Source organism: Micromys minutus (genome assembly GCF_963924665.1).
Source record: "Micromys minutus genome assembly, chromosome: 3".
Classification (NCBI taxonomy): Eukaryota; Metazoa; Chordata; class Mammalia; order Rodentia; family Muridae; genus Micromys; species Micromys minutus.
This window is the reverse complement of record NC_137972.1, coordinates 49,389,799-49,403,232: the sequence shown is the minus strand read 5'-3', so window position 1 is coordinate 49,403,232 and position 13,434 is coordinate 49,389,799. Positions and strand designations below refer to the sequence as shown.

Genomic DNA, 13,434 nt, shown 5'->3' with positions numbered 1-13,434 from the left:
TCTCTCTCTCTCTCTCTCTCTCTCTCTCTGTCTGTCTCTCTCTCTCTCTCTTAGCTTATGGGTGTGGGTGGGGCATTATTCAGATCTAAGCTGAGCACTGTGATCTTTCCTCCTGGTCCAGAGAGCAGTCCAAGGAGGCATCCTGACTCACACTAGGCTCAAGAGACATGAAGTGATTTTCTTTATAGGCTAATGTCCTTGATTTTGTGGCAGAGTTCATATGTGCCATTGCCTGTATTTATTCAAGTGCCATGGACAACTAATGGTGGCTGTGCTGAAAAGCACCGCTCTAGTCTACACTGGGAAGGTAGAGGAAAGCATAGCCTGTGCCATCAATAACTGGCAGCAAATGGAAAGATGGCGAATTACCTGAGAATATCTGCCTTAGTTGGTCTTGCTCAAAACTCATATTATAGATGAAGAAGCACAAAGTCCAGACACCTTTTATCAGTCCTGATGCATCTATGAGGAAAGATTTCTTTGGAACAGATATTCTGAAAGGTAAAGAATTAATTAGAAAAAATGCAGCAAGGCCTTCAATGATAGAATGAAATTGCAGAAACAAACTCACCTGGACATGAGCTCACTTGTGGGCTGCCAAACACTAAGAAACTATACATCTTTATTATTTTCTTGTTTGGATTGTTTCAGTGTTTTCTTTTTTCCTGCAAATGGCAGCCATCATTTACAACCTACCTCCTTCTTTTGTGTCATTAGCATCTTAGAAGATTGATGTCTGTGTCTACTTGCTGCTCCTATAACTGAACACAGTAGACTGGGTAATTTATAAAGAATAAAGGTTAATCAGCATGTAGTTCTGGAGGCTGTTTAATTCAAGGTCAAGGTACCAAACCTAGTGAAGGTCATCTTGCTAGAGGGGAATCGACACATTTGTCAGAGGGTCAGAGGCTATTATATCATGAAAGGGGTACATACAAGAGACAGAGGTAGGTTTGTAACAGCCTTCTCTCAAGATAATGCACCAACTTATTGGTCTATGGAAGGATTAACTCATTCCTTGGGGAAATTCCTCTTAAAACTTCTTCTCTGAATCTAACTCTCAATACATTCAAATGGGGACTTTATTTCAACATGGACTTTGGTGAGGACATTTAAACCACAGCAATTACTATCTTCCTTCTAACTCCCTGCCAGCTACCCAGTGGCACAGGTTTTACTTTCTCTGACCTTGAGTGAGTACCAGAGCAATGCCTTCTGATACAGTAGCCACTGGCTGAACATGACTATTTAAATAAATTTAAAATAAAATTAAATAGAATTTACAATTGACTTTCATAGTTGTACTAGCTACATTTCAGGGCTTAACTACTAGTAGGCTAGTGGGTCCTATATTCACCAGTATAGAAAGAGAACATTTTCTTGCAACAGTGGTGTGTGTGTGTGTGTGTGTGTGTGTGTGTGTGTGTGTGTGTGTATGTATGTGTGTGTGTGTGTAGGCCACAGGACAACCTCGGATGCCATTTTTAAGTACTATTGACCTCCTCCCTCTCTCTCCATCTCCCTCTTTCTTTCTTGAAACAAGGTCTTTCATTTGCATGGAACTTACCAAGGAGGCTATTCTGGTTGGCTCATGGTCCCTCTGTCTTTACTTCTCCAGCACTGGGAGTACAAGTGTCCCCATGTCCAGCTTATGTAGATTCTGCGGGATTGAACTCAAGTAGTCAGGGTTCTATGGCAAACACTGTCTGTGCTATTTTCCTAACCTGGAGAACCTGCATTCTCATACTATCTAGCCTGTGCCAATTAAGCCTCTGTCTTCCCTTGGATATTCTCTTTTCTTATAACTTCTTATTTCTGCCAGAAGAAAGACACTAAATTAGGAGACTTTGGGAAAGACTTCTAGGTTTAATATAATACAATTTCAAGTCTTTTCTTTTGCTTTAAGTGTATTATTTTTCTCCATTCTTCAGGGTTTATGTGTAATGTGGCATTGGGCCATATTTGGATATTAAATTCTGAGATAAAAGGCTGAAAATAAAGAACAATTTTCTTTCAGCAAAAATAACTTAATTTTAGTTGTGAGGATTTATATCAGTTACATTTGTATTGCTGTGACAAAACCCATAACAAACAACTTATAGAAGAAAGTGCTGAATTGGGCTCACAGTTTAAGAGCGTCAGAGTCCATGATGGTAGAGCAAGGACATGGCTGCAGAAACAGCTGAGAGTTTACATCTTAATCCACAAGTAACACACACACACACACACACACACACACACACACACACACACACGGGGGGGGGGGGAGGGAGGGAAATACATACAAGGGAATGGCAAGAGTTCTTTAAAAGTTCAAAGCCCGACCCTAAGGAGACTATTTGTCCAACAAAGCCACACCTTCTAATCTTTACCAAACAATTCCATTAACCAGAGACCAAGTATTTAAAGCTATGAGCCTATTGCGACCATTGTCATTCACAGGTCTAATCAATGCATGGCCTACTTTTCTTGACTTAGTATCAAAGTAGAGAACCAAACACAAGGCAAAGCAGTCACTCTGATTGTGTCACCATGTACAAATAAAATACATTGCTCACCAAAGAGCGGAATGGAGGTGATTGATAGAGGAAAAAAATGAAAAAAAAAATCCACATTGTTTGGTTAAAAATAGTTCATTGTGCATGGCATCTAGTTGGTGGATTGTTATTTGGTTCTTGATTCATTCATTATTTAGGTATTCATTCGAATACCTAAGTTCCCTGCATCCCAGCCAAAACGCTAGGTTCTGAGGATGGGGCAGCAAATTAACACTTCTATTGGTCATTTCGGTGAGAAAGTAAATCAGATATTAAGCAACTGATTTCAGAAATAGCTGTTCACACTGGTGTTAAGGCTGTAGAGATGATCTCCCAAAGACTGCAGGAGCAGCTGATATAATCAATGGACCTTCTCTGAGCACTGGAGACCAGTTTCCCATCTCATTCAACTGCCCCAAAAAAAGGAATCAGCAGACTTGTGTTAGTCAATTTTCCTCTTTTAGAGGCAAAATAACTCACAGAAACACTTTAAAGAATAACTTGTTGTGGCTCACAGTTCAAGGGTGAAGTCCCACCATAGCAGCAACAGCTGGAGACATTGCATCTATAGGAAGCAGAGAATGTTGAATAACGGTACTCCTCTTACGGTCTCATTTTTATGATGTTCAGAACTCCAGTCTGTAACTGTGCTGCCCATGTGTAGACTGGGTTCCTACCTCAACTAACCTAATCTGGTTAGTCTCTGGTTAGTTCTGATACACATGTCCCCCTGATGATTCCAGTTTCTGTGAGGCTGGCAGAATGAACCATCACAACATCTTTTGAAGAGGTGAGTGTTGCAGTCTAGCCGGGGGCCCTCTTAGGCAAAGACTTGCCTATCCTGGTCATGAAATTTGGACATTTTTTTAATCTCAGTGGGAAGTCTCTGAAAAATTTCAAACCATAGGCCTTGAACGTGCTCCAGTTTCATACCGAATGAGGGAGATGTAGATGAAAGATGCACACTCCCAGGACAGTGGTCTCCATGGGAATGTGTGGCTATGGGTTGGATAGAGATGATAGATAGATCTTGGCTGATGATGTTCGAGGACGAAGGAAACAATGGGGCATCTGAGGTATGACTGGGAAGCAGAAGTAGCAGAAAGTAAAAGAAACATCTGGATGTGTATAGTCACTGGAAAGGATGTGGCAGAGTAACATCAGGCTTAAGTCAGTGAGTGACTGAAAGTCATTTACTTAGTGATAGCAGGACTAGGAGAATTTTATTTCAGATCAACTGGAATATCAATTTTTTTCAAAAAGAAAAATAGCACTAACATTTTTTTCTTGTGTCTGCAAATGGCATACATGTGTGCACATGTTCAGATGCCTGGTGTTATTCGTGCAGGTGCTTTTGCCCATGGGACATTCCTTCAATACTTTCCACTTTGCGCACTGAGGGAGGCTCTCTCGGGGAGGGGGGGGGGAGAGGGAGAGGGAGAAAGGGAGAAAGAGAGAGAGAGAGTTTAACATTTCGGAACATGTGACGAGCTATCTTGTTCTGGGGCGTCCCCTATTTCTGCTTTCTGAATTCTGGAATGAAGGGATCTGCTGTGTCTACCCAGCATTTGTATAGGTGTTAGGGATCCAGATTTCAGTCTTCAGGCTTTCACGGCGTGTAACACTTTACCTTCTGAGCCATGACACCATCCCTGGATCTGAAAAGTTTACAGTGCAAAATATCATAGGATTGTTCTTAGTTTATCAAAGCAATGGTTATCACAACCCTTATGTGCTTATAGCTCACGTTCACACCCCTGTAATGAAGCGACCCCTGGTCTCTGGCTTACCAGTGTACTTCTTATGTTGCTTAGAGAGAAGGGTGAGCATCTGCTATAATTTAAGCTTTATCTGTGTCCTAAAAAGACAATAAAGAAATCAGGAGTTGAAGAACAAAGGAAACGACCTCATTCTTTCTTTGTCTTCTGCCTACAAGACAGAGCCGATAAGCAGAAAGCACTGAGTTCTACTTGATAAAGTAATTGCAAGGATAGGCTGTTGGAGTTGACAAATGAGACTGACTCCTGTATGAAGGTTACCTTTCCAGCCTCAGGAAAATCTTTCTTCTGTCTTATTCTTACAATTACAAAAATTTTGCCTTCTCTATTCAGATCTAAATAGTAAACTCTCACCATGTTTATAACAAGTAATTTAGCTTCACGGATATAGTTTTGTTATTATGGAAAGATTTTTAACTTTTAAAAATTAGTTTATTGTTTCAGATATCTGAGTATTTTGCCTGCTTGCATGCATGTGTACCATATGCATGCCTGGTGCCTGAAGGGGCTAGAAGGGAAGTTGTGCTTCCTAAAATTTGAGTTGCAGACCATCAGGAATCCCCTTGAGAATGCTGAGAACAAAACCTGGGGTCTCTGCAAGAGCAGCCAGTGTTCTTAGCTGCTGGGCCATCTCTCCAGCCCTGGTTATTCCTATGCAGTTGTAGATTTCTCTGTTGTTGCCGTTTTCATTTATTTTATTTTACTTTTTTATTTCTTAGGTTGTTTTTAAATCTCAGTTTGTTTTAGATTTTAAAAGAATCAATTGCTCCCTTCTTTGTGGCCACTGTGAAGTTTACTTAGAGTCAAGGTAGTGCTGTCTTTGAGTGGCTTTATGTCTTAAAAGTCATATTTTCCTCTCTGGCTTGTTTCACTTTTATGACTAGGCTTCTGGTATTATAATTATGAGTTAAAATGTATTGTTTTCTGCTGATGTTGTTTGCCTAGAATTTGGTTGCTTAGCACCTGGGCTCAAAGAATCAGTGTTATATCTAAATCATAGTTCTTCATCCCTACTAGACAGAGATTTAACATTATTTTAATCATTCAGTTTCTCTGAAATTGGGTGTCTTTAATAAAAAAATTTACCTATTAACAATTTTGTATTAAATGAAACTGCATGTGAGGGCCTAGACTAGTATAGGAAGCTTCTCTCATTTTCCCCACTAAATACATTGACAGAAGAATCACCATCGTCAAATCACATACTCTACCTTTTTTTAAACCTAAATTAGTTCATAATATTTTTGTTATTAAATATTGTTTGATATAAGACAATATATAGTAGAGAAGGAATTGTCCTCATTGCTTTTCCTGTTGTTATGATAGAATACTCTGACCAAAGCAACTTAAGGAACCAGGTATATTGGCATATGACATCAATCCCAGAAACAGGCTGGTGGATCAGTGTGAGTTCAGGCTCAGCCTAGTCTTCATAGTGAGTTTCAGGCTAGCCAGGACTATGAAGTAAGACACTGTCCCTGGAAAACAGTATGTGTGGGTGAGAAAAGGCATTTATTCTGGCTGACAGATGCAAAGGGATAGAGTCCATTGTGGCAGAAAACATACAGCAGCATAGGCAGGAAGTTGGGTGGTCACATGACACTTTACCCAGGAAGCAAGGGTAAACAGAAAACGGGATAGTATATAAAGATTCAAGGCAACCTCCCCACACTTCCTTCAGCTGGGATACACCTCCCAAAGGGTTTTATGACTCTTACAAACAATGACATCCATTGAAGATCAAGTCTTCAAACATGTGAGCTCATGCAGGATAGTTTACACATTAAAACCATAACAATGAATAAGAAAGAATATGTGACAAATATTATCATATTTAGTTTTTAAAGCTAATCTGGACAATTACTATGTTTATTTTATGTAATCCCTCATAGACAGATTACTGGGACTCTGTGAAAAAAAAATGTTAGAACACAAATGTCTAATGAGATTGGGCTTCTGGAAAGAGACAGTGTAGAATTATGACTTAGCAAGAATGCTTTCATAAGGGAGATCTAAAGAGGTTGTTGTAGACTAACTAGTAGGGACTCCCAAATGAAGAACAAGAATAAAGAGGGGGAGTAGGAAAGAAAGAAATGAAGAAAGGAGAAAGCCAGAAAGGAACAGAATGAGAACAGAATGAGAGCTTAGAGGTACTGACAACATTTGGGTACCAATTTTCTCAATGACCCATTTGTCTACCTCTCAACTTTTATGTAACTAATTGTGATGAAATAAGGAAAGAAGAAACAAGAAACAAAATTAAAACCAAACCAAACAAACAAACCAGCTGTGGATTTTCAGGCTGAGTGTGTTGTCTCTAGAAATAATTTAATGTGTGTCTAAGCAATGCAACTTTACGTCCAGCTGAGGTTTGAAGTGCTTCTTACTCTAGTTGTCAGCTATTTACATTCCTTTCATTGTTTTTCAACTTAGAAAGATGCAGACATAAAATTCTACACATCTCACATGTTCTTCTGTACATTTGTGAGTTAAAATTAGCTGAATTATTAACTTGCTTGTTCTTAAACTGAAGTGAGGACAGCTTTCATTTCCAATGATCAGAATAAAAAGGTAGTGTGGATTGGGATAAGGGGGACACTTTTGGTTTTGAGTAAATACATGGCAGTGCTTGCTGTCCCTACACAAATTTCATTCCTTGGATGGGTTCCCTGGGTAAGTTTTCTAAATCACACTCACTGTGTGAGACATTTTATAGAAATTCATCATCATTTAGAACTATAGTTTCATCTGGAACAATGTATTTTTCTTCACTTTAGGTGTAGTTCTCTACCAAGACTGCTAGACAGCTGAGGCTAAGGCCACCTGCTGATCTTGAAGAAGACCTGATCTTAATTCACACAACTCACTTATCTGCATGCAAAATCTGTGTCTCCAGTCTGGCCAGTGTGGGTTCCAGGCATGTATGTATGTTCATGCAGGCAAAACGCTCATGTAACATAATCATTAGTACAACTGAACTGAATGTTTTCCATTCACATGTCCCTTCTGTGCCTCACTCTGCTACAGCATCTGTCCTCTCCTCCTTGACCTTCTGCATACCTACTTTTTCTAGCGTAGGGCAGTTTGCCGAATGTTTTGGGCTCCTTGAATATTCTGGATGCTTTAATGTTACCTCCAATGTCTCTGCAAGGCTTTCTTTGTGATTTTCCATGGGAGGGATTCTAATGAATAGGTTATGTAAAACATATGTATCTGTATACGTACATATACAGTACTGCATTTAAAATATTTATCTTTAGGAATTTGACCCAGAACATGATTTGAAACTCTACAATACTTAGAGTGTTTTGAATGAATGAAATTGAGTGTTAAAAATGGTAAGCTTGTAGTCCTTTGTATTTCCCCTTCTTTCAAACACTGCTAACATGACACTGGCCAATCAGCATCAGCCACATGAGGGATCAACCTATACATCACCCCCGGGGCCTCTAGTCCCAATGCTTCGTGCTTTGTGGTTGTCAGTGCATTGAAAAACAATAACCAGCAAATTCCTATTACAGTGGATTCTGTGAAGACAGGAGCTTGAATGGCACACTGCTGTCTCCTCAGGGATAGCTTAGGATAGAACAAAACAATTTAATTAGGAAATGAGTAATACAGGTTTAAGTCTTTATCAATCAGGATTGTCAATTTTATGCTATAATAAAGTTACAAGTCTCAGTTGCTTTGGCAACTACTTCCTATTCAATCTGTGTATCCATCTGGGTTGGGAGGGGAAGAAGAAGGGTCTTTTGTTATGTGCTCCCTCAGTGATCTGATCTAGGCTGATAGTCTATATAGCTAGTCCTTGCTCCAGAGGCAAAGAGAAATCTGCATGGTATTTCTCCAAACATTAAAACCCCAATCCCATTGCAATATACCTGCACACAATGACCAAAGCTTTAAAATCTAACCAACCAAATGGGTATCTGTTCTCTATTCTATAAGGGTCAGAAGATGTAAAGGCACAACTCCTCTGAAAGGCAAGGGAGTGGCTTCCATTAAGAAGAATCTCTGTGTTTCTTAAAGTTGGGGAGATGGCTTAATGAGTAAAAGCAGTTGCTGTGAGGATTTGAGTTCAAATTCCCATCACCTGTGTCAAAAGCCATTTATACCTATAGTCCATTGTGTTGCCAGGCAGCAAGAGGAGGATACCCGGGCCTAGCTGGCTACCAGCCTAACTGCAGCTTCTCTGAGAAACTCTTTTAAGGGAATAAGGTGGAGGTTGAAGAATGACAGCAGAACAGTTTACATCTTCTGGCCTTGTGCACAAAGGCACTACACATACCTAGACTACTGACTTGCACATACAGACACGCACAGTCTCTGTGTTTGCTCATGCGTATGTTATAAAGGAGGTGATCACTGGCTGTGATGTAATAGATGGTAAAGTATCTGTTGGGAAGAAATAGATGGAACAATGATGACAATCTTAATTCATTTATTTTACTTTTATATACATTTTTAAAATGTTATAGCAAATATTATATATATATATATATTTTTTTCCTGTAGTTCCTTGAACAAGACCCAGGAGTCCAGCCTTCCACTGCATTAAAACTGAATGATAATTTAGGAACCAGGTTAGTCCTTTGTTTAATTCCTAGAAGTGAAAATAAGATTATAGTATTTCAAAAATGGTAGCATTTATTAGCATATGTGAATTTATTTTCAATGTAAATTCACTTTCAAACCAAAGTTCGAAGCCCGAGAAATCATGGAGCAAAGGCTGTTTTGAACACCTGGATGTTTCAAATGTATAGAATAATCCATGTCTCTAGGAAAAATGACTAATAAATTTTGAAACCGCCTTACTGTAAAACAGGTAAAAATATAAAGGCGGATTTTTAGATTATTTTTTCCTAAAGTCCTTTATTGGAATACTGAAGAGATAGGCTCTTGTACAGAGCGTGTGAATTGGGACCCTGCTCTGCTACTCTGTGCCTGTTACCTTGAAAGAGTTTGATTTACTTTTTCAGCTTCCTTCCAGGTTCCTCATTTGTGGGATAAAGATGATGGCAATGTCTGTCCTCTTGAGTTGGCAAAACACTTTAGATTACGTCTTATAAGAAAGAGTTCAGAACAGTACCAGCACATGGGGAAGGTGTGATGAACTCTGGCGCCTGGTCCTGTGGCTGTTTCTACTGTTTGTCTTGATTCTGCAGCAAGAAAATAAATGTCCTACAGACACCCACTAATTAAGGCAGCAACAATGAACTACAGAAAGAAACACACAAATGCAAAGCAAAACTCTGTCATTCTTAATTAACTTGATTGTTGTATTGAAATCTGGTTTGTTGAGGGGGTAGGAAAGAAAGGAGAAAGGGAGACAGGAGGGAGGGAGGAATGGAAGGAGAAAGGGGAGGGGTGTTATCATTGAAAGACCAACAGTTTCCTTCTTTCACTTTGTATAGCATGGGAAAAAAGATTGTTCTCAAAGATGCACCCGGCATTCAACTTTCTTTATAATGCCCACAAAAGGCAAAAGAATTTTCAGAAACTTTCAAGTTTTCGAGGCAAGAAAATTGTGAGAACCATCTCAGGGCTGAAAATAATGTAGAGGACTTAAGGCAGTGACCTCTGGCATTGGGGATCACACCAGTCTTGCTTTCTGCTTCATCCCCAGCATCTGTCACATAGTAGGTATGACATAAGCCACTTGTGAAGCCATTGAATGAGCATTTCAGAGAATTATCACCGGAGCAGCCTATAAAGGAAAAGTAGGTCATCTCCCATGCGACTCTGAAGTTTAAGTACAATCATAGTATATTCCCAGGGAATCCAGGGTTCACACCATAGTACTAGAGATGCGCTGAACTTCTGAGTGTTTTCCCATTCCATCTCAGCATGCTATTTCAAGAGAGCAAAAAATACTTTTTATAAAGAACCTTGAACACATTTATTCATCATAACTCGGTCTCCGGTGCCAGCAATGATATATTTCTACTTATTAAACATGTTAAATAACTACAAAGATTTTTATTTTGCTTAGGAACACAAACATCAGTTACATTCCACATAGACTATATTTTGAGAGATAGCTGACAACTAACTGAAAAATATTTCAGGATAAGCCTGCCTATATTCGGTTAGCTTGCCGGCAAGAAGTCGGAGGTTAGACCTGGTACATGCTTCATTTTCCCACTTACTGTTTAAAGTCTAAAAGCTTTTAACACTAGCAATATGTTGCATGATGCTTTCCTGTCTTTTATTCTTCTTTCCCTTCCCCGTCATCTGGCATGAGAATGGTATCATAAAATAAAACAAAACACACACAAAACAAAACCACACAAACAAAAATCCTCTACCAGATACTATCAGGCAATAGCATGCTAAAGCTTTGCTTGAGTCATGGGAGAGTTAAGGGCAGTCATTAGAATTTACCTTATCAAGGGTAATGTCACTTTAAGACATGTGAGACTTTCGAGAGGAGGGGTGTATTGAAACAGACTCCCGCTACTTACGGAGGTATAGCAGCCCTGCTCCTACATTTCGCTGCCTAAGTCTGTCCTGAATGTACTGGAGTAGGGAAGGTCTGTCCGTGGCTAGAAACTGCTTCTCATCAGGAAACTACATTAGCTCACCATCACTTCAAAGGTCTCGTCAAACAGAGGTGACGCCAGGAGATGATTTAAAGGTGAACATGACAAGGTTTCCACCCCTGAAACCTTGGTTCCTTTTCTGACAATACAGTGAACGAACCCAGCGTCTTCACAACTGTGGAAACGGGACTGGAAGAGGGAAGCTTGCCCTTTTTTTTTCTTCTTCAATTCTTAATAAAGAATTACCCGGAAGCGTTCTCTTTGAAAAATCTCAGAACTGTGGCACAGATGGATTTTAAAAAGTGTTAGCTATTTCCAATGAACACTAGGAGAGTGCCCTGCTCCTGGCTGGATTCTTCAGGTAAGGAAGCCTCTGTAAGACTTAAGATACAGAAAGCAGATTTGCAACACATTCAGAGAAGTATGCAAGACTAGATGCATTATTTGGGGGGGGGGGGCACAGCCACAGAGCAGAGCTCTGTCAGAAAGCAACCAAAAGAAGATATACAGGAGCTTGGAAGTAATGCTGAGAATTACAGAAAGTTAACTGGGGGAGGGGGGTAGGGGGGAAACAAGAAAGAAAGGAAAGAAGAGTGAAACCCTGTAATTGTCTAGTCACAGCATGTTGTGGTGCTGAGCTGTGTGGGGGTCAGAAGAGCAGGAGAACGAGAGTCTCTGAAGAATCCTTAAGTTTGATGATGGTTTGAATTTTTTTCCCCTGAGTTAAATTTCCAGTGCATTTTAGCAGTGATGGATGAATAGCAAATGCATACCGGGTCACCTCTGTTTTGTCTCTCTGTAATTTGCAGGCTATTCTGAAAGGTTCTAAAATGCATTCATTTGGGGATTCACAGGAGGGGAGCTGTTATTTACCTCTGCTGATGACAGTACCTATGCTATCCTGCTAGTTCTGAAAACAGTGAGACAAAGCATGCTGTATACAAAAGTAAACAGTGGGCCACCAAACTAGAAACTAATTAGAAAGTCACTGGTCCATCTGAGTCACTGCCTAGGGCATGGATGGCTCCATGCTGCTGAAGAGAATGTTTTCCCACTTTGCACTTAATTACAGTTGTCACATTTATGTATTGTTATCCTCAAAGCCTTTCTCAAACATCTCATCTCTCTGAAACCTGCAAATTACCCAGAATTATGCACATGGATATATATGTGTGCATAATGTTTATTTTTGTTGAATATCACTGGTTTTTGAAAGAGTACCAATTTCCGGAGATAAGGAAGGCATACTGGGAGGTCATGAGCCTGATTTTAGTATATAGTGGAAATTCTTGCAGGGTCTCATTTGACAGAGGGAAGGTGAACAACCCTGATTGCACAGCCCCTCTCTGAGCTCTCAGAGAAGAAAGCGCATCACTAAGTGAATTCTTATATAGGGGATGCTTCCTGTTACTGGCTGACTAAGGACAATGCTTCAAGTTTGATTAATTTGGCAATATGAAATGCAGCATAAGGTGTTGTTTGGGAAATTGGACAATATGTAGCGCCATTGAGCTTCTGTAGCTCCTGAGATGCTCATGAGTGCAGATAAGACTGTCAAAGTTTCAGTGCCTGAGAAAAGGTATATGCTTACCCATATAAATACACACACCACCTGTATATACATATTCATCAGTGCTCCGGCAAATACCACAATGGGATCTCAGGAGGCAAAGCAGCACTGTAAGTTGTGGCTTGTTGTAGGAAAGGTGCAGAGAGACCTTGCCTCTGAAACTCATTCTGGCTGAAGCCACGGTGCCTTCTGATTTCAAGTCTAGTCAGAAAGATCCGTTCTATCAGGAGATTACAACATGCCTCTGAGAAATGATTACTTAGTTTAGAAGACAGCATTGTGATTAAAAATTCATGACTGTAGAATTAAAAAAAAAAGAGCCCACTCTTTTCTTCCAGGCTTATGTCAGACTTGCAATGAAGTTAGAATGAGCAAGTCTACAGCTACTGAAAGCCTGGGAAAACTAGTTCGCAGACCTTTGAGTAAAACTGGATATCTTCCTGGGCATGTAATGTTTGCATCTGCCTAGTTAATAGTGACAAACTTTATTTTTGCGTTTTGGGCAACCACTGGCTTTTTACAGAACTTAAGGGACAGATTTCCAAGCTTCTGGAAAGGGTGTTCAACCCTACTCCTGAGCATGCCCTCTCCAGAAACTGTCCTTCTAGCCAGCCAAGTAGCAAAAGAACACTACATCTGAGGTCTCCCTGTCTCTCCCCAGTGGACCACACTGCTCTGGGGGCTTGAAGCCAGGGGTAACCTGTTCTTGTCTGATGTTCTCTTTAGAGAATGACAATGGTCTCTCCAATGTCCTGGGTCCTGTACTTGTGGATAACTGCTTGCGCAATGCTGCTTTGCCATGGGTCCCTCCAACACACCTTCCAGCAGCACCGCCTGCACCGGCCAGGTAAGTGGGGGAGCTGGCTCCTCCTGAGGCTCCTCTGGCTCGCCATGGTCTCTTCAACAGATGGCTGAATGCATGTGACAGAAATTGCTATCCTATCGTGTGGGCAGTTTGCCTTTGAATTCTAAGACATGTTGTGGGCTGGATGCTCTGGGGGAAGGAA

At 40.3% G+C, this 13,434-nt stretch overlaps 1 protein-coding gene across 1 annotated transcript in view; it reads left to right on the top strand.

Annotated features, from left to right (window-relative positions):
• Positions 1 to 13,156: 13,156 nt before the first annotated feature.
• Positions 13,157 to 13,434, top strand: part of TAFA1 (TAFA chemokine like family member 1) — a gene marked incomplete at both ends in the record, with an annotated part of 484,019 nt that continues 483,741 nt past the window's right edge. The window contains one exon of the mRNA XM_080914779.1: positions 13,157 to 13,274. Coding sequence (XP_080770905.1) covers positions 13,157 to 13,274 — 118 coding nt within the window. The remainder of the gene's footprint in view (positions 13,275 to 13,434) is intronic.